General features: G+C 36.4%; 1 protein-coding gene across 3 annotated transcripts in view; it reads left to right on the top strand.

The window, feature by feature from the left end:
- The window catches only part of BTBD9 (BTB domain containing 9), a 133,907-nt gene that overhangs the window by 67,948 nt on the left and 42,146 nt on the right, over positions 1–23,813 (top strand). For all 3 annotated transcript variants that reach the window (XM_082306121.1, XM_082306122.1, XM_082306123.1), the window contains exon 8: positions 14,521–14,630. In XM_082306121.1, coding sequence (XP_082162247.1) covers positions 14,521–14,630 — 110 coding nt within the window. The remainder of the gene's footprint in view (positions 1–14,520; positions 14,631–23,813) is intronic.

The following is a 23,813-nucleotide window of genomic DNA, read 5'->3' on the forward strand; positions in this document are numbered from 1 at the left end:
GAAGGGTGTATGACGGGGGAACCTTAGTTTTGAAGTTCAAAGGTTCCACTCCATGAAGGAGGAAAATAAGTCAGTCCTATATTCCCTGTGAATTTCTACTTAATGAAAATACAGCAATAAACAATATTGACTGCTTCTATTTCCAGAGATTTATTTCATTATACTGAGAATAATAATATTATGGAGGAAAAGATAGTATTAGCCTGATAATAGCTTCCTAGTCATAACTGACATCAATTACAGCTAGGAATAAAGCATTGAAGTATAATGAAGAGCTGCCTCCTGAAACATGTTTTCACTACATTAATATATAAGAATAAAATACATAAACAACTTCTCTTTTAGCTGCATATCAAAATAATGCAGTACTGAGTTCAAATTATCAGTTTAATAAAGTGAAGTGGATGGTTTAAAAGGTAATAGAGCACATTCAGGTAAATTGAATTGATATGCTAATGAAGGTTCTGTCTACAGAATTGAGATTCACATAACTGCATGGTAAGATTCCTTTAAAAGATACTCTTTACCACAGAGCACTGCTGTCACTTCTGAGGCAAGAGTCGTATTATTTAGAGGAAAAAATCTTCTTGAAGAAGATATGGTGCAAGCTAATGCCTTTCGATGGCAGTTGTTCCAATGTAATGTTGTGATGATCTAATTGGATTTCAAATATGAGAGAGTTGTGTGTGCTCATAGCCACTTGGCAAAGGCCAGATACAGGGTAATAACAATGGACAGCTATCAGATATCCTGAGGGCAGGAATGGTGAAACAAGCATGTGAATACACCAGCTCAGCACTTTTTTCCCTAACACAAATGTGTTAACTTCAGGTTTCTGATAAGCTGTAAAATTGTAAGAGCTAATATCCTAAATCACTAATTTCATTCTCACTATCTCACCTGCTTTGCAGGATAGGGACTATTGAAAAGACTTTTTTTTTTTCCTTCACCCCCCACCCCCCCACCCCCCCTTCTTTTTTTACTTCTGAGTTTTTGGTTCAAGTATAGTGGTTTATTTCTTCATTGAGGAGTCACGTTTTAAAGTGTTAGCTAAGTAATACTAAAATAATTTCAGCAATACTCCAAAGCTGACAGAAGTGAAACAAAACAAGTTCCCATCAACGGAACATTGTGGTTTTGTTTTGGGAGCTCTGGTTTGTCAGTGCTAGAGATGTGCTGTATGGGCAGAATTCTTCCAGCTGCTATTGAGGTGAAAACAGATGTGGGACCCAAGTTTGTAAGGTGGTATCAGGGATATTATGGTAATGAGTTTAGATGGATCAGAGCACTTAAAAAATCTCCTTCACATTTTCTTTTTATATAGAGAAAAAATTGTTATTTAGAGATACATTTGAGTGGTTTTTGTCTTTAGCATAGTACCAAATTCAATGGTAAAGGAAAAAATATCAAGATTTACCTGAATAGGGGCCTAATACAGTACCTTCATGAGTAATGGAAATATTTCAGCGACAGCATTAAGCTGGGAAAAGAAGGCAACTTTCTGAGTACTATATGTCTTCTGGACTGAAAAAAGGAGAGGTTTATGGAGAAGAAATAAGTTTATTATATTAGAGGATCCTAGGTATATCATTAAAATTATTTAAGGAGCCTTTATTTTGTCATAACTTGGCTCTAAGCCTATCAATTTGCAACTTCCAGCATTTTGAATACAGTTTTTATATGCAGTGAGTTTATGTTACTTTTTTGAAACAGTTGATGAAACGTCTCTCTGGCACTCCTTAATATGTAGATAGCTAAAAGGATGGTGGCTTAATGCATTCTGTCTTTAAATAGGTATCCAGACAAAGCTCTGTTTGATTCCCAAGTAAAAGATTCTCTGTTCATAGTGAAGGAAGTTATTACTCTAGTGTTTGTTTTTTTTTTTTTTTTTTCCCATGGCCATAAAACTTACTTCACTGCAGAAGTAGTCATCCTGCAACTGTTACAAATATTTGTGCACAGGCAAGTACTGAATTTTTCATGTCCTTTCAATGCTGTGTGGGATCTGTTGTTAAGTATTTGAAAGGTATTATAAAGGAAGATCAAGGGAGATTTGTTGTTGTTACGGATACAAATATGCAATATGATCCTCTCTCTCAGTGCTCAACTACTTTCATAAAATTCTCTTCATAGAAGTGTTCGCAGCGGTAATGCCCTTCCCTGCAACGCAGTCTGACTGTATTGTGTTGTTAGTGTTCTGTGACGTTAAGCTGTGGTGACCTCAAGGTGTTGTATAAATGACAAATTGCTGCATTCACCCCAGTGAGATATTTCTTCCACCACTGATATAGGTGATAATGTGTGACAACCTGTAACTCTTTGGTTTTCCTGCGAAAATCCAATAACTGTGGTGAAACATGTTTGAACGTAAATACATCCTAGTATTTCTTAGTTTTTCAGTGGAAATATGTTTCATGTCTTGAGACAAAATGAAAGGCAATTCCTTTATTCAGCTCTCTTTTCTAGGTACTTCTGGCACCAGCTTGTCTTACATGGCTTGAGCTGCATATATTGACAGAAATAGTGGAAGCTTTTTGGTGAATGGTTGAAGGAGTTAGATTAATATAGAATTACATTCAAAAGTTTGATTTATTGCACCTTGGCTTTACTGCATGTATTGGTAAAGATGTTCAGTCGTCTTTCATTTGAGCTGGAATCATCAACATCAGCTGGAATCATTCCAGTGCGGAATAGCATTAGCTTAAAGATAAGATGTGAGCCAAAGAGCACACAAAACCAAACTGATTTCCAGAAATGTAATGCTTTTTAGCATTTTATGAAAAGCATAGCCACTTCAGCTGTTAGACTTAGTGTGCTTCAACAGAATGAAACTTCATGGCTAATTTTCAGGTGCTTATTTATTATGATGGATAAGTATCACCTAGAAGGAACCTATCTGCAGCTTACTCGGTGTTGAACAAATTTTGGACAGGTGAGAACTTTATTTTCTATTACACTCAAAAGAAGTAAGATTTAAAAGAAAAGTCTTACTTTATTTTACTGGTTACCATTTATTCTGTTGTTCTTCTATTGCCTCCAAATTGATTTTAGGATTTATGACATAAGATTTAAAACAGTTTATTATTTTCACATGTTTTACCATATGAAGGGAACTATATGATTGGTTATTAGATCAAATTGTTCTTTGGTTAAGGAACCAGTTGAAGAGACCTGAATTCAGTAGCTCAGTAAATATATTTCTGTATTCTGCGGGTCTGCTCGCTAGTTTTAGTGCCATAGTTCATAGACATGTCAAACATAAATTATTTTCATATTGTAGGATATCAATAACTACATTTTAACAAAATGATAAAATTTTCTTGGGGCTATGGCACTCGGTGTACCACTGCAGCCAGTTGGTAGTGTTTCAGTGAGCTAATATTTATTGTAATCAGTTGAACTGGTGCAATGTTGCGAAGCACTGTTCTGAATTAATCAAACGGTTCTCCTCATTGCTTATTAAATCAGCAAGAGAAATGTAGCAAATTGTATATGATAAATGTGGTTCCACTCTACAGCTAAAACAAATCACAAAAAAGTGGAAAAAGAGAGAAGCAGCAAAACCAAAAAATACTTACATTAAAGTAGCTGTCTGTCTTAAATGCTCTGTCTTTAAAATGACCATAATTCAAGTCTTCTCACAGGAACTTGAGTTTCTGGAGATTTTATCTTCATACAGATATTGGAAGTCACTGCCCTTCTCTTCCACCATCTCACTCCTGCTGAGCTGTGTAGGAGTGTTTGGGCAGGTTAATGTAGACCTACTTGTAATCCAAATTTATGATCTTCTTTCGCTGTGTTATCTATTATTTCCAGTAAAATACAATTTGATTTAAAAATAACTAGACCTATTAAGCTTGAGATTGAATCTGCTGCACTGTCCATGTCTGGTGAACAGTCCTATAAATATTATTTCTGTTGTCCTTTATTTTATAGCTCAGTTCAGGCCTGCAGTAGATAGCAGTTAGGTCTTGAATATGCTGGAAGGTGTAAGCAATGGAATTAGAGACACTAATTAACTGAGGTAGCAACCATATATATGTGTAGCAGGTGATACTAATAATTGATACCATGTCAAATTTTTCTCATAAAACACAGAATTTAGTGAATTTAGAAATAATTAGTTGATACTTTCACTGATATGTCTCATATCAGACATTTGTTTCACCAGTCTGAAAAACGCATCTTATAATTTGCAATGAGGCTTCTCTTCTATTTCGTAGTGTCTAATATGTATACATGTGAATTTGAGTCTTCACTAAATAATTTCTAAAATGCATCTAAAGAATGATCGTAGTTACGAGTTTGGTTAAGTTGTGTGTTGTCAGGAACAGAACAGGTGTTGCACACTTTGACTATGTTAGAAAGGAATACCAAAGCAATCAGAACGGACATTCCACTAGCTAAAGTAGGGCATTACTTGTGATTTTTTTTTTTTTTTTTTTTTAAGGCTTTTGCTCCTACATACATTGCTCCTATTGTTGAAGAAATTAAATTGATGTTTCTTGAAGTGGCATAGTTGCTGTTGGCATGGCATCTGTAAATCTGTAAAACACTGGATAGTACAAGGGTTTTAATAACTGTATGATCGTATCTTTAGTTAAGGAACCAATTAGCAAAGCCATCCTTGCCTCAGATCTAAACCACAAATATTAACACTAAATGCTTTATCATAAATGATTTAAATGTATAAGGCAGACTCAGCTTAATTGATTACCCCACATTTCAGCATTCCAAAATTGTTTGTGCAGCAAATTACAAATTGAGGCAGCAATACTTTGTATCGATTTTCTAACTACCTCCAACTGCAAGGAGTTGTATCCATAGGTACAAATTTTCAAGTCATAAAAATATTAATGAAAAAGATGTATCCAGTCATTTTTATGTAACCAGTACTTAGCTGATTCCACCCAAGTATTGCTTAGCACTTTTCTGGTATAATTTTAACAGAACAAAAATGGTAGGGTTCCTTGCATATATCCTTGATATATTTCTCAGTAAGTAAAATGTTATACTGTTTGGGGGGGAAGGGGTGGTGTGTGTTTGCTTGTTTGTTTTAGAATTATTTTTAATTTATTTATTTTAACATTTCATTCTTCATGTGCATTTGTGGCCCCCTTTTGAGAGCTCTGGAGGTCTTCTCTTAGTCTCTTCTGCTTATGTGCTCAAATACCTAGAATTGCTGTACTTCTGACTTGTAATGATTCATCCAAACAAACCTTATGTAAAAAGGGTTCTTTCAGTAATTGCCACCTTTCTTAAATTATTTTTGTCCTGTTTTAAAAAATCCACCCTTCTTTACCACTGTCTGTCAGATATTGAGATACCAGAGCTAAATACAATTTTCAGTATATATCTTCACTATGGTTTTATAGGAAGAATTTCTAAATTCCTTCCTTTTTTAAACACAGGTCGAAACCACAATTATTTATTTTTTGAGCTACCTGATGCAGGTTGATATATCTTTTTTTTTTTTTTTTTTCTCCTCACTTGCTTCTAGATCGCTTTGTTCTAATACTTTTCAAGTATTTCTTTTTCATGTCGTATATAGTCTGATTCCAGTCTAGATCTAGACAGCTCTTACTTAAGGTGTCCTTGGAGCAAGAAATAATTATTGCATGTTAAATTCACAGGCTGGTGGAACTTGAGAAGCTGGGGAAAATAGAAAACATTCTTAGATTTCATTGAGCAGAATTTTCCTGTATTTTCTTCTGTTTTATTCAATATGTTTAAAAATGTGGAGGCTACAATGTATCTATATAATGAAGCCTAAGCTAAATTGACCCAAAGCCATGAAAACACATCAGGATATACTGTGATTCAAAGAAAACAAGTCCTATTGAAGATTATGTGCATTTTGGAAAGAATCTGGCTCCATGTCACACCGCCTGGGAAGTATGCAGAGCAAGCTCATGTCCGCTCTCTAAATCCCATGTCCACTTTGCGCTAGAACCAGACTTCCTGAGGAATAATGCTTTCTTCTCTATTTAAAAGAATTATTTTTTTCTATAAAATTTAATTTATTAGGGTCCCATTTTATGTATTCAATGGGGATGGATAAAGATAAATGAAGGTGATTTTAAGTTGGGTTTGGCTGCAAAGTTGAATCAGGGATAGGGTTTAAATACAGATTTCATGGCATCAAGATCTTACTGCCTTCACCTATCAGGTTTTGAATTCGTGTGGTGGAAGTCCATGATGAGATCAGGTGAAATTACAGATTCCTGCCCATATCTAGACAGGTTCTGGGAAATAGAACTATTTTGGGTTGGGATCTGACCTGAAACAAAACCTGCAGAGCCAAGTTCAGATTTGAGAAATTGAATGGAACTAGAGATGAGAAGATTGAGATTCAAGCAAGTTTACCTCAAATTTGGGGGTTTCTGTTTTAAGGGAAAAGAAAATAAAATAAAAATTGGAAACCAGTAATGAAAAAATTATGATTTGTAAAGCTCATTATTCTTACGTATAGAATACAAAATATATTATCACATCATGCAAATGTTACTTATGTTCCCATGCACATCAGTGTTAATTTGGTTAAATATGTTCAGAAACATTGGTTGCTTGGTTGATATGCTACTTCTATATAGTACACAAACAATTACATGTCCTGTGTAATTATTGTATATCGGTATTTTTAGCCACTTGAATACCACAGCATAAAATATCTGGATACACGTTTTAGATTACAAAGAGAAATGTGTTGTGTTTTCAAACTGCTACACTGTTGCTTGTATTTGCATCAATTATGAAAGTGAAAATGTTTGTTACTGTACAGGCTTTGCAGGTGTTATGTATGCTATTCCTACTAGAGTTCAACGGTATTGTCTTGTGTAAGTGTTTTATTTGATTTGTCACTGTTCTCTATATTTGCAGCAGGGAATTCCTTTGGTATAAAATAGACTCTATTAGACTTTCTCATCTAAGTGCAGGAAAGCTTGTCTCCTGTCAAAAGACAGAAATGCTTTCCTTGTTTGTTCTGGCTTAATTCTTTATTTTATATATGTATTTATGTCCACTCTTCTTCCACATGATTTAATTCTGGCAATAGATTTTTCTTCCTTGCTTTTTTGTATCCTCCTGCCATGAGTCTGTTGATTCAGCTGTGTGAGTATGAAGGATTATACATTTTATGGAGTTGTCAATAAATGCAGTTTAGGTGGCGGTGAATAGCACTGTTTCCTTTTCCACTAAAAGACAAACAGAATGTCTTCTAATGCCCTTGTGTGCTGGGCTGTATCTCATGCATCTCTGTGGCAGTGATCAGAATGTGAACATTAGCGGTTTCTAAGCAGTTAGAGGAGATAGGAAGTATGTGGGACTAGCACTGGTGTCTCATACCAAATGCTCCATGAAGGAAAATGAAATGCCAAGTTCTTAAGAGCTCGTTTTGTACATATTGGATTTAGTTCTTTATTTTAGTTCGCCGTTGCGGTTCTGGGTTGCTTTGATAGTAATTTAGAGTAGATATCAGTGCAAAATAACAGTTAATTTCCTTTACCTCTCTTTACTTAGTGTTCTGTCTCAATATTCTCATGGGATTGCAATCTGAGCTTAATATATTCCAGAGTTTGTCTGTATCTTACTGGTGTTATTATAATGAAGGATTAAAACAGATCCTAGAGTATGCATATTTTTATGCTTTGACACATATGTCCTAAGTACTGTTCCGATGCAGGCAGCTGAGCTTTGGTATTAGTAGTCCTCCAGGGTATCCACAGCTGAATCAGTGGTATCTTCAGCAGCAGCTGTTACCCAAATTAAATGTGTCAGCTATACAAATATAAAGAGCAGAAGTAAAACATAATGTAGTTGTTCAGAAATGTGAGTACTTGTAGTTGCAACAGATTGCCCAAGTCACAGTTTTGTGTAAAGGTGAAGAATTGCTCTGGGAAAAATAGGGGATTGATGAGGGCATTGTCATGTGGCTGCCTAATTAATCAATCCAGGTAGTTCCTTCAAATTTTAGTAGTTTAAGATTCTACCAAGATCCAGTGGGACATGCTGTTTCCCTCTAGTCAAAAGAATGTTCTTGTTAGTGGGGGAAAAAAAAAAAGAATACAAATTTTTCCAGTATTCCTGCTGTGGGAATCTCAGGGCCAAGTGTAGCATGACTGTGACATGTGGATGAAACTCCTACAGCACTTAAGTACTATCAATATCAGTTATTCTCAAACAGAGCCAGAAAACAAAATAAAATGTCTTCTAAAGGGCCAAAATTCTCACGCTGCAGTCCTGTTCACCTGCCAGGGAAGTACTTTTAAACCCCCCAAAATGATCAAGGTTTTCTTTTTAAAAAATGATTCAGGGTTCTTTTTGTTTCCCCCCCAGTCTATCAGCTGAGTCTAAAGTCCATTGACAGAGGAGCTAGTCTAGCCCTTGAATTGTGGTTCTTTTACTCTCCTATCACACAAAGATTTATAGGTAACTTTGCGTTGTATAAAGCCGCTTTGTTCCTGACAGGAAAGTGAACAATTTCTAATTTCACTGGAAAAACTGCCTGTAGTTTTTCTAGTGTCTGTCCTCCTCGTTTTTGTCTGCCATGTCTCTTCCTCAGTGAGCAATATAATTAAAATTCATAGTTTGGCACCAGGATTTTGATTATACAGTTAATTCTTCATCATTCCTATGTCTCAGCTTAATCAGGTTTGCCCAAGCTTGTGTCACCCACTAACAAAGTGCTCAGAAGTTTTTTTTCTTCATTTAGGGTTTGGGCTTTCTGCTGTTTTTCCCCCCTTCCACCTTGTGGTAATCAAAGCTTTTAAATTATCTTGTAATTCAGCATACACAAGTAAGTCTGGTCAGTGGTCCTTTTTAATTAATGGCATGCTTGCCGAACACTTGTAGAAAAATGTCTCTGTGTGGCTATTGAGAATAATTACTATATGCATTTATGTCTATTTAATCAGCATAAAGGATACCTGTATTCTATTTCAGGAAATGTAATCTATTAAAAATACAATCTTTAGCTTGTTTCCTCTGGTTTTTTCTAATTCAGAGGACTACAATAATTGCAAGCATGTCGTGTTGGAGGTGGGAGAATACCACTCATCTTAGAGGTGAACATATTTGTTTTCGCTACTTGAACAGGTGAAAAGTAGTTGCAAAACTATGCGAAGTTTGACCTTATTCTTAAGTATCTAAAAGAATCAAGATGAAATCAAATGTTCAATATGCAGTTATAGGTTTTATCTTATTTCCATATGCGTTGATTTGTTGTTTGTAGCATACAGAGGGTACAGAGAGTGGAGAAGTTACTCCAGCACTTCCAATCCCGCAACTCCTTGTTTCTTATTCCCTTAGTTGCAAGAAAGAAAATACTAAGTTAACCATGTTTCATTTGTTTTATTACGGGATGTATTTTTTGTATAAATGTGTAAATAGAAAGCAAATGTTAAGGCAGTTAAACTTCCAAAGTTGGACTCTGAAAGATACAGGGTTACTGAAATTGTTCACTCCTGCAATCTTGGGCATCTTTTGATATGATGGTGTCTTATAGTCATTTCACAACGAGAGCCTTTGGAGGGAGGAGGGTGTTCAACCTTTAACTTTTTCAATGTATAGGGCGTGAACTGTGGTTCCTGAGTGAGGAGCTGTTGGATACTTTTCTCTGATTCACCAAGTGGCCTCACGCCTTGTCTGCCATGTGTAGCACAGCGGCAGAGCAGGCCGTGTTACAGTCTAGCCTGGCTCCCTGTGGGCAAGGACCTCTCCTTAGGTTTGAAGCCCTATGAAAAAAAGGAGTTGAACTTCAGTCTCTTTCTGAGCAAGTGCCTTAAAGAACAGATGATTATATAAAGAGAGGTACTTGGCACCAGTGTTCACAGCAGTTCCTCAGAAAAGGGTCCCAGCTTTGGAGTCCAGGTTCACAGAAGGATCTCCCTACACTCGATGGAGAGGATAGGCTTTCAGAGATACATCTGGTCTGAGCGCTTTCTTCCTAGCTTTCTGTAGACAGTTGTACACAGAGCCTGCTCGCTGATCTCATCTCTGTCGATGTTACCTAATTATCTCCCGATATGATACTCTTGCCACTTGATATAGATTTGTTTGTGGGAACCAGAAGGCTCTTAGATTTTTATGGTGCTTAATTCTCAGTTGTCTGTACCTTAGGCCCGTTAGCAAAGTCGGAGAGCCTTACCTGTTGCTGCACTGCCATTCAGAGCCAAAAGCAGTATCGTGGTGTGGTGGGCTAACCCCGGTGGGCAGCTCAGCCCCACACAGCCACTCGCTCACTCCCCCACAGCGGGACAGGAGGGAGAATCGGAAGGGTAAAAGTGCAAAAACTTGTGGGTTGAGATAAAGACCATTTAATAGGTAAAGCAAAAGCTGTGTGCGCAAGCAGAGCAAAACAAGGAATTCACCGCTTCCCATCAGCAGGCAGTGTTTGGCCATCCCTGGGAAAGCAGGGCTCCATCACACGTAATGGTTACTTGGGAAGACAAATGCCGTAACTCTGAACGTCCCCCCTTCCTGGTACGGAATAGCCCTTTGGTCAGTTGGGGTCAGCTGTCCCAGCTGTGTCTCCTCCCAGCTTCTTGTGCCCCCCCAGCCTGCTCACTGGTGGGGTGGGGTGAGAAGCAGGAAAGGCCTTGAAGCTGTGCAAGCACTGCTCAGCAATAATGAAAACATCCCTGTGTCATCAACACTTCTTTCAGCACAAATGCAAAACATACCCCCATACTAGCTACTATGAAGAAATTTAACTCTATCCCAGCTAAAACCACTACAGTATGTTTTAAAAACTCAGTGATAACATAAAACACGTTCCATGCATTTTAAGCATTTGTCCAAGTTGCATGTGCTGAAAAATTGTTCATATTAGTTTTGTTACCTGTACTCTTATATTCCAGCTAATAAGTCGCTCCAGGAAAATGATGAGATGGTACACATAGTCTGATTGCCTGAAGGGTACTTTTATTTTTAATCATGACTCAGTTGCGTTTCCATCTGGCAGAAAACTGCTTAGGAAAATGTACAAATTTTCAAGCATGTCACGAGCTATAATAGGCATTTTAGATTTCTGAAATCTGTATGCTTTGAAATAAGACTTCATTGCTCATACTGAAGTTGTCCACATTGCAGTTTTTCCTCACTATCATATTTCTGAGCCAGCTCTTTCTTTTCAACCTGTTCTTTAGTGTTCTTCTCATTAGGGCATGCAACTTCAGTATTTACAATGTCTTCATCTGACTCTTCTGAATCAGGTCGTGTACCTTCAATATTGCTCTTCATTGGTGATATTCAAAATTCAGATACAGCTTGTTTATGCAGAGGTACTGGGCATTTCTAATAAATTGTGCCTTATTTGAAGGAAGATTATCTTTACAGTCTCAGGCTATGGCGGCTTTAGTATCTTGCATCAAGTAGAATAATAAGCTACAGTTTTTATGCAAAATCTGAGAATGTGATTTTAGAAGTTAGGGTGTTTAAAGTAATTTTGAAGATTATATTATTTTAATTTCCACCAAGTAGAAGAATGCAAGATTCAGGCAGGAAATCATGCTGATCATTCACCTTGAGAGACGTGAGGAAACAATAAAATAGATGTATTACATTGGGGAGAAAGGATGGGTTTTGTCGTATCATTACATTCTACCTTGCAATAACATTACAACATTGAAATAATATACTTTAGAAGATTAATGTGTACATGATTATTTTAATGGATGGGATTTTGTTTTACATTGCCACAAAATTTCAGCTTTCCAGCAATGTGAAACATTGTCACCTATTGTTCAAAATAACTGAAGGGCTATTTAGCATACAACAATAAGCTTTGTTGCTTTCTACCTGTTGGCAGAGAACTTTGCTAACCAGTGAGTGATATGTTATTTAACCTAAGTGTGCAGTACGATAAAGATACTTTTCCCATGGCAAGCTATTCAAGTCTTGTGTGTCTTTCACCCTCTTGATATATTAAAAAAACCCAACAAAAAAAAGACAACCCCCCCCCCCAAAAGCCCAAAACAAAAAAGCCAAAACCAATCAAGAAGTTTGCTCTAGTGTTACAGTTTCATAACACAAAAAATCTAAATAAATTAGCTTTTAAAGCTAATTATGAAGCGGTTTCTTGTGTTCCTATTAATATTGTTACTTTGTTTATTCTCTGAGCTCTTTAAAGCAGGAAGTGTAACTGAAGTGTGTCAGAGTATCTCCATGAGCAATGCTCTGTTTGTTAGCCTAGAGCGTGCTTTGTCCAAGCAGCACAACTCAATCAATACCTTTCTTGCCTGAGAGAGATGAGGGAGTCTCTATGGCAAGCCAGCCTCTGCGTGCACTTATAAATGTTCCAAGGTTGTTCCCGTGTTTAGTCGAATTCTGCGCTTCTGATGCTGGATAGAAGGAGAACATTTACTGTTGTGGGATCCTTGTCATTGCCTGTGTATTTAGGGTTCATACTGTGCTTGTGAGTTGACAAAAAGAAAATAATCTGAAAAGACTAGATCAAATGCATCTGTGTGACTGCAAGGAGGAGGCATACCCTTAGATGAAGATGTCTACCAGACCTCCTAAAACTGAAAGTATCTTTCAAGTTTCAGGTTAACTTTCTCGGAGCAGCAAACTGTTAGTCCCCTGAATAATTTGATTATAATCTTTTCAGTGGATCTTTGGTGTCAGTTTTGTAGAAGGTCAGCTTTGTGAGTAGAAACCTTGAGGTCTTGCTCCTGTGTGTCTACTGTGCTTTTGCTATGGTTGTGCCTGACTCTGCGTCACTTGGAAAAGCACTGCAAATTATCCTTGGCATGTTAAGAAAAACTGAGGCTGATACGGATTTGCCTTCATAATGTGAATCCCAAAATGTGGCATTTCATCTGTCACCTTGCAGCAACTGACTGGTTCACATGGGCAAGTCTAGGGAAAGAACTGCTCTTTCCCTGAGTGTCAACCAAGATTCCTGCAATGCTCTTTGCAAGCACTTGTCACAATTATATAGTGAGGGCTAAGTTCTGCTTTACTCTTAAACGACAAGTTCACCTTCTTTATGGAAAATAAATATTTTCGCCAGTTTTGCAACTTCTACTTTTTTTACATAGAATAACTTGCAGGAAGTTTCCTACTGTGATAATTAATTGATCTGTGAGTTAATATTAATTAGGGGATAGCATATCATTCTTTTTTGTTTCAAGTCATGATAATTAAAATATTTTAAAGTGAAATTTTGAGCATATTGTATTTCAGTTTTGTAATTTTAATCAAAATTTTTTTTTAAAGAAAACTATTATATAAGCTAAAAGGAGCAGAGGTCAAAATCTTTGGCAATTTTAATGATGTCATGATATTCAAGTAACTTTGTCTCTTGCAGTCATTTGGATATAATAGGTGGATTTTTTAAAATTATTTTTCTGGAAGATTTTTTTCTGTGTATGGTAAAGACAAACAAATATCAGTAATAACAGTCATTGAGGCTTGCTTATAAGAGCTCTTTCATAAGGCACTCAAGTCTTGGAAGTATAGGAGGAGGTTGAAAATTAATATGGTAAATAGCTATGAGGTTTTTTTGCTGTTCAAAAAAAAAAAACCAATCTCAGGACTGAAACCTGTGTATAGTGCCTAAGATTCATCCATTCTTAGTTGAAATGAGTTCATTTAACACAAAGCCTTCTGCAGTGTGGATGACCCATTTTGTGGGGTAGTGGTATTTGTTTTAGGTGGTTTTCTGTGTTGCTTGTTCAACGTTTATTGAGATGGTGTACAATATTCCATTTAGGATTTTTCAAAATTTATCATAAGAACTGTTGGATCTCTTCAGAAAATGTGGGAATTGGACTGATTCAAGGTTAATGGCTGTTTATAGAAGGTGAAGCCTCCAGGGTAATACAGAAGGTGAATAGGTTACAGTGTTCAAGAGCAGCTCTATTTGATTTTCACTTAGAGTCTAAAAGTATAAGTTATACAACCAGGAGTGAAACCCAGAGGTAGCTTTGTTTCATAATATTTGACTGTTCAGATTTTTTTTTTTTTTTATTATTAATAAAAGATACACCAACAAAGACATTGGTATCCTGTATATCCAGTGTTAGAATTAGAAACAGTCATATTAAAATGGAATTAATTTTTGGCTTCTGTAGAGAAGCCTCACTGATTTGTTGGGTTTGTCCTGGCTGTATGAAATCTTTCATTGTGGTGAAAAGTAGTTGGTAAAGGGATTTTTTTATTATTATTATGTAAAGCCTCCATGAGCACACATTTGCACTAAAAGACCATTTCTGAACCAGAAGGTCCCTCATTTTGCTTTTCTTGGCAAATTAGTCCAGAAAAACTTTTAATAGATTTCACAGCTCTTTAATTTTTTTTTTTTTTTCCTTAAATTGTACTGGAGCCAGCATCCTGAGTAGATGCAAGTTTGCTGTGAAGTTTATACTCTTTTTACTCATTTTCTTATTTTTTTTAAACAGTTACTCAGTTCTTATGGGTCTGCACAATATAGTCCAACTGAATCATTTATGTTTTATTCCATAGAATTTCGTCATGCTTAACTTGTGCTACTTACCTTTTTTTTCCCCCCCCCCATAGGTATATTCGAATCGTTGGGACCCACAACACAGTGAACAAAGTTTTCCATATTGTGGCGTTTGAATGCATGTTCACGAACAAAACCTTTACTCTTGAGAAAGGTCTGATAGGTAAGAGAGAAAACTGCTTTCCTTTTACATGAACTGTTGCAAATGCTTGCCTTTTAACACTGGCCATCATTGCACTCTTACTCTACTTCTGTTTCCACACAGAAGTCTCTTAACTTGAGTTAAATGATGCTGTAAGCATAGAATTAGTTGGCTAGTCCTTGCAACTTCTTTGAAATTCCAGTTCTGTGGATGAATTAGTGATGCTGCAGGAATGCTAAAGTTCAAATTAAATCCACCGCTGCTGACGAAGCCACTGGTAATCGAGTCACTCTGTGCTGCTAATCCAATTTTTCTTTGCATGTCATAGTATGGTTGCTCTTGCCTCCCGCTAGGTTAGCCTGAATTCTGTAATGAGGATGGAGTAACCAGAGCTATTTATTGCAGTGAAGATGGATTTGGGCATTTAGGGCCTCTTATACAGCCTAGTTTCAACTACGAAAAGTAAACTCTCATGTTGATTTTCCCCTAAAGAGTCATAGACACGCTTAGCCATGGCAGAACGTTATATTGGCTACCCTTATTCTCAGAACGCCACCCTGATGGAGCTCTATTACCTCTGGAGCTCTGGACGGCTCATATAATACTGATTTAAGTAGCTCTACATAGTACTGCTTTACCTAAGGTAGAAATCCCCAACAGAACAACAGTACTGAATGATAAACTGTGTCAAAATAAGATTTAATATGGATTTTTTTTTTTAATAGTCCAAACAGGGTGATTTCTGTGCTTTCTTCCATATAAACTCACGCAAGTGAGATCCTGAAATTCATTGGGAGGGGTTTTGTGCACCTTTTAGTAGTTGTCTAGGTGGGATTTCCCACAGTTTGTTACTTCTGGCATGAAATTGAGAATTTCAGCAAAATTCTCAGAGTTCATGCTGGTTTTAAACATATATTTACATTTTAAGTGTGCACCTACAGTAGACCGAATGGAAAACAGTTTTCAAAAAAGAATGAGAGGGTAGATTTTAGTAAGACATATCTTTTAATTTTTTTTCCTGAGAAAACTATAATATTTAGCTGTGAAAAACTGGGACCAAACTCTTTCAGCCCGTTCCCTATGCATTATGCAAAGGCGTCACATGATTCCACCTGATCTCACAAGGTTTGCTGTGTAATTCTATGACATTTTTTCAGAAGCATAGAATGAGTAGCCTAACAAATCACACTTTACTAATTTTTATGTTATATAGCCCCGAAGTGTACAAGCTGTCCCATAATGTAAATAGAAAGTTTTCCCTTTGTTTTAGGGTGTTTGCAAGTAGTATTGCCATTGCTATCGACAAGAAAATAGAATAAGCAGTGAGGAAGAGCAGTGTTTAAAGAAAACATCAACCTTCAGTAAGCTAGTTAGGGGAGAAACAAAGTATTTCAAGTTTGATAAAACCTTTGAGCTACATTTCATATTTAGCACTGCCAGATATGAACTTTTAAAAACTTCATACAAAATCAGAGTTACTGTGTGCAAATAAGTGAAGCATATATCTATATATATTTGATTTAAGATTATCTGTCTTATTTAACAAATACTTAATTTAGGAAAGCAAATATGTTATTTGAGTTCTTTTTTTTTTTTTTTTTTTTTTTCTTCTCTGTGTTAACTCAAAGATTGTTTGGTGATAACAGTAGGCAAGGTAGGGAATCCATGTATGTATGTGGAAGTGTATTTGTACCGTAATTGACTTGTCTTTCAGATAATCTATGATATTTTGTGGTTTAGTGAGCATTTTGGTGAGACAAACTATTTGAACTGTTTCAGCATTTCATGAATTTCAAAGATAATCTAGGGGATGGAGACTTCATATGGCTTTATTAAAATTTATCTGTTTATGAAATTTTTTTTGGTAGTTACAGAATCTTACAGGTAAGTAGGGTTTGGACTATGTAATAGTAAGTATCCTTTGTTGTTCATGGTGATCAGTGGAACTATGCTGTCGTTCAGTGTGCGTAAATCAAGCTGTTGTATGTGTAATTCATTTGAAGTGATCTACAATAAGCAAAGAGAGGCCTGTAGAGCTTTTTATATTGAAAGGATGGTAGTCAATACAATTAATAGAAAATTAAAGAGTAAGAATTGAGTGAGTAGTTAATTGAAAGAGGGATGTGGATCAACTTCCACATTGTAAATGAGGCAGCAACAGTTGGATACATGACTGTGCAGATTTTATGGTGAGAAAGGGACAAATGGAAAGATTTTGGGACTAGTTGAGGGCAGTCCTGTTGTGAAATGGAACAGGGGCACAAAGGCTGTTCCACCAGAATTGATGGCCATCAACGTTACCTATTCAAAAATACTCTCAACAGCTTTGATCCAGCAAAATGTCCTTATATCCATTTAGTGCTTTGTTCTACATTCCTGTGATGGTTAGTGTAAGGTAGAATGTTATCTGGCTCCCTTGATCAAGCAGACTGTCCCAGTTCCACTTAGGTAAAAAATCTGTGTGACTGCCAATGGGGTCGTTGGCACAGATTTATTTTACTGCTCTAATGAGGATTTGTAATGTTTGTTTTTATTTCTGCAGTGACTGGATAAGGTAAAGTGAACCCAGAGCAGTTAGGGAAGCTCCACAAAATACACAAAAGTGCAGTAATCAGAGTAGGTTGCTTTTAAGCTTGACTGAGTGTAGATGCTTTCATCCTCAACCCTTGAAAAGCAGTATTAGGTAATACTATTGCATTCATTGTTTATGCAGTATGGCATTAAATATGGTATTAAATTAGGTTAGAGCAAACACAGCTGCTGTTTCTATAGCCTGTTTTGTTAAGAAAATGAAATGTGGTCAGTCCTTGAAGGCCACATGGTTCTTTCAGAAAGACTTTGTGACCCTTACTTCTACCAAAACAACACTGAAGATAATATGCAAAGTTTGTCATTTGAAATCTCACTCCAAAGTAATAAGGCCACTGAGGTATTTATTTAGAGATCTTATGTGGAGATTTAAGAGTAATTATTTATTTAATTTTTGTGAAACCTATTCAACTTGATCAGAAAGCTGTGTATACAAAGAGGGTAATTTATCAGATTTATTACTACTGATGCGTAGTATCTATGTAATGGCTGTCACTGTAAAGTGAAGATTAGAAGGCTGGTAAACAAATAATAAAAATGAAGCACTGTTTCATGATAACAGCAATTTTATGTTGCTGTGTTTTTGCGTACAAGGTTTTCATGACAATTTATTAACTTGACATATTACAGTTAAAAGTTAATATGGAAGATGATTTATACAGTTACTTTATACAATCCTGGATGCGGTACTGACATGACCCATTGGTAGCTGAGTAGCAGTTTTGAAGTAAAAGGAGCTGGAAGTGCTCTTTCTAGCACTGTTTGGTGTTTTAGTGTTAGTTTACACTTTGTTGTCTTGTGAAATGAGGTAAGTGACAGAAATTAATTCAATCATATGAAATTATTCCCTAACGCAGACGTTAGGCTTGAGATGTAATTTTCTTTTTGGTGTAATATTATCTCTAAATGCGTAAGTTAACAGTTCTACGTATTAGAATCACAAGATTGACATAACTGTTTCATTAACAAAGATGTAAATATTTTTTAAATCTCAAAAGCGTAGTGTTTGCTTTTAATGAACTTCCACTTCTGAAATTTTGAATGGTCTTTAGTCATTAATATTTAAGCTAAAATCCAAACCAAAAGAAAATATTTACAAGCAAGAGATGCACTCCTTTGGAGGTGGAAGCGGTACCCAGTGTGATGGGATGTTTTGTAAAAGCTTCTAATCTGCCTGCTGGCAAGAAGCTGCAACAGCGGGTAAGGGGCCGCTTCTATGCAATGCCTCTTTTGGTTTTGAGGGTTTTTTCCCACCTAAATATAGAAAGCAATTCCTCTTTTCTGCCTCAAAGGGAAAAAATTGATAACCTCGCTTAGTCCTTTAATCACTACTCAGTGCTGAGGGGCAGTCAAGGACTATGCAGGCATGTGGGTTTGACCAGCCTACTGCCTTATTTTGAGCCTGGTTAAGGTCATAGGGAGTGCAATGTGGAAGGCTTTTCTATGAAGTTGTGTTTATCTGTAGCCTGTCTCAGTCTATCAGACTATCTTGTAACTTGTACGTTGCACAAGAAAGGGAGAACAGTGAATAATGACTGAAGAGGAGGCGATGGATATAAAACACTGGAATGTCCTTGGTCACCCTCTGGGGAATGCTGTTCAGTACTTATGAATCATTGTGAACCTTCATTTGTGTGCCGTTCAATGCCTTAGGAGAACTTGTTTTAAAAGGGAAAAAATGAAATGGATAAATAATCATTCACTTGTCTTTTACTCACTGGCAGTTATTAAAAAAAAAAAAATTAAATGTATAACAGAGAGAAACCAGTCATATCAGTTTCCTGGTGTGTGGTTCAGCTTTGTAAAAGATTGCTCTATTTCTCTCCAAGCAGTGAGAGATGCTATTTTTGTGTCAAGTTTAATGTTGACTCCACACAAAGCTATCATATTTTGTTTCTTCTCGTTTTTAAAGGTTAGCCTTCTTTCAACACCATGCAGGTTTACCCAGCAATGTCAGTCAGCTCTGCTGCAAGCATAGCCTTAGGAAACTATGAAAATTTGAAGATGATCTAAATACTGCAGGGAATTTTTTTTTTCCTCTTTCTACAGGAAAGGACAGCCACATGCTCGGTTTAGTTACTGCTACCCATTCTTCAACAGAGATCTGTTCGTATGGTTCCAGTTACTTTTTTTTTTTTTTTTTTTTCCTTCCTATTTCCAGTGCTGCAACGAAGGGTGCATACTTCCTAGGGCTCTTCTGAAACAACTGCTATTTCTGACAGCCTTCTTCAGGCAGAATGTGTAATGAAAGAGCCCTGTAGCCAGCCAAGTGGTTGGCAATTAGAAGTATGGCCAGTTCTAATGACTTGAATGCTTTTGTTCTAATCTATTGGATCAGAAATCATGAGCTCTAGCAGATATCAACTGAAAAATCATCCTTCTCTGAAGTTATTGTAACCCAACCTGACAGCGGGACATGAGTGGGGTTTTCTTCTCTAACTAAATAAGGCTTGCAGAAAGCTTTTCGTTGAAACAGGTGGAAATGCTGTTGATATTTGTTTGAAGTTGATATTTCTTGAGTTCTTGATTGATTTCTTGATTGAAGATTCAAATGAAATGTAGCAATGTCATCAGCAAATTTCAGCTCAAGAAAATAAGAAGAAATATGTGGAAGGGGAGACGGGACTTTGTGACTAAAAAGTGCTAATTCATATACTGAATAAAGATTAGACTTTACAAATCTTTTGGCATGTGGAAAATAATGAAAGCAAAATGCCCAATGTCCTTTTAATTATTTAATAGAATAAAATCAAACCCTGCAATAATAGTGACATCCCTAATTCTATTTTTGTGTCTTTGCTCTCAGCTTTTTTTCTGACTGTCACTTTCTAGTGAGGAAACTTTTGTCAGTTCAGTAGATGTTCAGGTGGAGAAGGAATGCAATTTTACCATTAAAAACAGAGAGATTGAAAGCTGAGTATTTAACAGCTGTCAGTATGAGAGAAAAATCACTTCTTTGAGTTAACTAAAACAAAAATTTATTTCTTCTAGTATAAGTTCTTGTTTATGGTTTCTTCACAAAGTGATGGTTTTATAAGTGTCTTAAGAGAATTCAGTAAAATGAACAGTCATGTTGCAGTGATGACACTTTGGCTGAGAACCTTTGACTGACTGTTGCCTAGAGTGCAGTATAAATATATTCAACTGTCCATATTGCTTTAAATTACTGCTTTTCTGTAAAATAAGACTAGTTAGTAGATCTGCTGTCTCTCTGTATGTTTACTTTAGTAATTGAATTAAGGTTCATTAATGGCTGTTTTTGTGAGCTGGTGCAGGACCCTGCTCCATTCTGTTCCTTCCTGTGCTGCAAAGAGTTATTTGAGGATTTTCTGTCACTTATTTTCCCCCACATTAGCCAACTGATTGCAGTGAAGTTACAGTGGATGGACAGAAAGCGAAATCCGACCTGTGCAGAGTGGGAGATGAAAGGAAGTGCTTTACGCTCAGATATGGAAGCCAGTTAACAATGGCTGTGTTAATTTTTTTCTGGGTGCTACAGGGGAAAAAAAATCCTATGGAAAATCAAGTAAAGGAAAAAAAAAAGCCCAAGGAGTGATAAATACATATGACTGAGGCTACCGCACACTCCTGGTACATTTTTCTCCTGGGGGTTCTCTAAGGACAGTTGAATAACATATCTGTCTTATCTTTAAATATAGCCAATACAGGTGGCCTTTAGGCCATGCCTTGAAAATTACAATCCTTTATAAAGACACTATTACTAGAATTAAATATACTGCCAAGCTGTTCATCGCTCCGTACTGCAGCATAAGACCAGGAGACAAGAAAATAAGTTTTAATAAATGTTTTGATGCTGCTGTCCTGTAACCTCAATCATCTTCTCCTTTTGTTTGCTTACAGAATGTGTATGCTTTGTTAATGCACATCTTTTTTGTTCCATAAAAACGAATCAGATTTGTCAGAGCAAAACTGCTGTGTGAACAGTGGAAACAAAGAATTTCTGTATTTGTAATCCCCTCTTTTGTTTTCTCTTACAACATTGGTTATTGTAAAAGCTGGATAGCTGGTGGATTAAAAAAAAAGAAACAAAAATAGAAACAAGACTGTTGGTTTTGGCTGTATGTTTTTGTAAACAAGTGCCCTAAATTGAAGCAGAAATTCTAATGGGAAAAAGGAAGAGAACCAGAAGACTTGAAAATACAGCACAGAGCAGAGTCCCCACCAGATGGTATTTTTAATAAATTTACCAAGCGGATATAAAGGATGATAATGAACATTCAAAATAGGGAGTGGCAGACCCCCCCCCTAGAGAGAAGGAACAGTATGGCACCTCCTGCACACTGCAATTAGTCAGAATCACTTTCTAATTAACCGTTGTAGGGAAGACCACAGAATTATATTAAAAACATACTAAGACAGTTTCTGTGCAGTTGTTAAGGAGTTTGACTAACCAGGGTAACATCTTCTTAGGAGGTCACAGATTAGTGCAGAAATCTAAATGTGTGAAGGAGCAGGACGATGCTCACAGGGCATGCAGGTAAAATATTGGATGAACTGAGCTGTACTGTGTTCAATTAATGCCTTACATAGCTCAGAGGGTGTCTGGAATATGCCATAGAGCCTCAACATGAGCACTGATTTTGACACTTCATCTTTTCCTTGTTTTTTTAACCTAGATTTCAGTAGCTTCCTCTTCCTACAAAAAGCAGTAATATACAGAAGATGCTTTAATGCCTATATAAAATGGATACTCAAACAAGTTCCCTTACTCTGCCAGGGAAGAGGGGAAGAAAAGGAAGCCAAGGCAAATTTTATTTTGATGCCAGAACTCTTAGTTTGCATTGTTAGTCTTCGCTTTATTCAGATTGTTCCCAATGAGGTACTTCTACTGTCTACCACCTGCTCCCTCATAAGAATCTGGGAATTTCTGAATATCTCTTTTCAGTAATAGGGAATCAAGAGGTTTCTAGAATAACAATATGATGGGTTTAGTAATTTTTTTATGCGCAGAGATGATCATACATTTGATAGTGCAGTAGGTTTTTCAGAAACCGTTGCCTTTCCACTGCCTTGGATTATTACTTGGCAACGAGCTTGCACTTTATTTTTCCCCTGTGTGTTTTATGGTGTTTTGGTTGGTTGGTGATTTTCTTAAGATCATGCTCCTGACACCACTAGCACACTTAAAACACGGAATCCTAGCTCTTCGTTGAAAATGATTTCTTTTTTTGGGTGCTGAAGACTCATAATTAGCTCTGAAATTCCACATAGCTATATTTCAGCCATTTTCAGATGTTGTAGTATTTTACATACATATTTTACAGACAACTATTAAAAGTATGTAATTAAGTTAGCAGTGTGCAGTGGGCTTAAGATGTTACATTTGCATCTGTACTATACATCATTTGTTTTCTCATGAAAATTCAAATAGCATTGGTTGTACGTCTTCTGTATTTCTAATATTTTTGTGCCATTCTTGTTTTGGTTGGTTGTTGTTCTTTCTCTGATTTTCAAAAATATTTGGTGTGAGATATTGTGGATTTGGAAATTTTGTTAAATTGATCATTGTCATTCAGATAATTTTTGGTACCTTATTTCTTCCTCTCTCTTTTAAATTGCATTACCACACAGATCAGTTGTCCTTCATCAGAGTTGACACACAAAATATTAGCTTTTTTTTTTAATACAGCCTGTGCTGGAAGAATTTTTATTATCATTTAGGTAAAACAATTGGTGCTTTTAACATTTTCCCAAAAAAACAAAGGCTCAACAGGCAACCTTAATTTTTGCATGTTCAGAGGGCATCATTTTTCACCCTTGTTAGTATTAATTTTCTGATTGAGAAAGAGAATAGAGAGAGACATATATGTTTGAATAGTTGAGGAGGTTAGCTAAAAACTGAGCTTTTTAGAAAAGTGCTGGACCTCACTAGGGCATCTTAAATAGCTTGCCTTTTTTTTTTTTTTTTTTTTTTAAAATGTTCGTCTGTCATCTTGCTGGAAGGTGATGTTCAAAAAGCTTGGGATTCCCTCTGAATTACAAACAGAAAGAAAATACCATACTTGATTAAATGTTAACAAAGGGAAATAATAGGTAATTCCAAAAATAAGTGTTGAAGCATTTGTAAAACAGTGCTGGAAAAGTACTCTGTGCACAAGAAAATACACCTCCTTCTTACAGCATGCTCCCAGAGGAGCTGCTTTGATCTTTGATGAAATTACTGAAATTATGTCAAGCTCTAACTACACTATGAATTCTGTTTGATTTGAAAGGAAGGGGGAAACTACTTGGTGTTGGATTTAAATCAGATTGAGCAGGACTAAGTACAAGAGCATTCCTCTCCCTGGAAAGTTTTCTAGAAACCAACACTAAAGTTACGTCCTTTGCTAAAGAAGAATAACTCCCTACTACACTTTTTTATTGCCGAGTATGTAATGTTCCCCTGCTTCTAAAAATGACTAGTAAAGGGTTGCGTTATCCTTTATCTAATTCGGTTTATAACAGCAGTTTCCAGGCTAGAGCATTCAGTGTTAGATGTACCGGGGAGAAGGAAGAACTGAAGCTGGATGGTGCTGACACATGGACCACATTGTTGGATATGTACACTAATTGCAAGAGGGGTTGTAGAGGAGAGAGTTCATTACAGATGTTGCA

The sequence above is a fragment of the Platalea leucorodia genome (assembly GCF_965183815.1).
Source record: "Platalea leucorodia genome assembly, chromosome: 3".
Lineage (NCBI taxonomy): Eukaryota > Metazoa > Chordata > Aves > Pelecaniformes > Threskiornithidae > Platalea > Platalea leucorodia.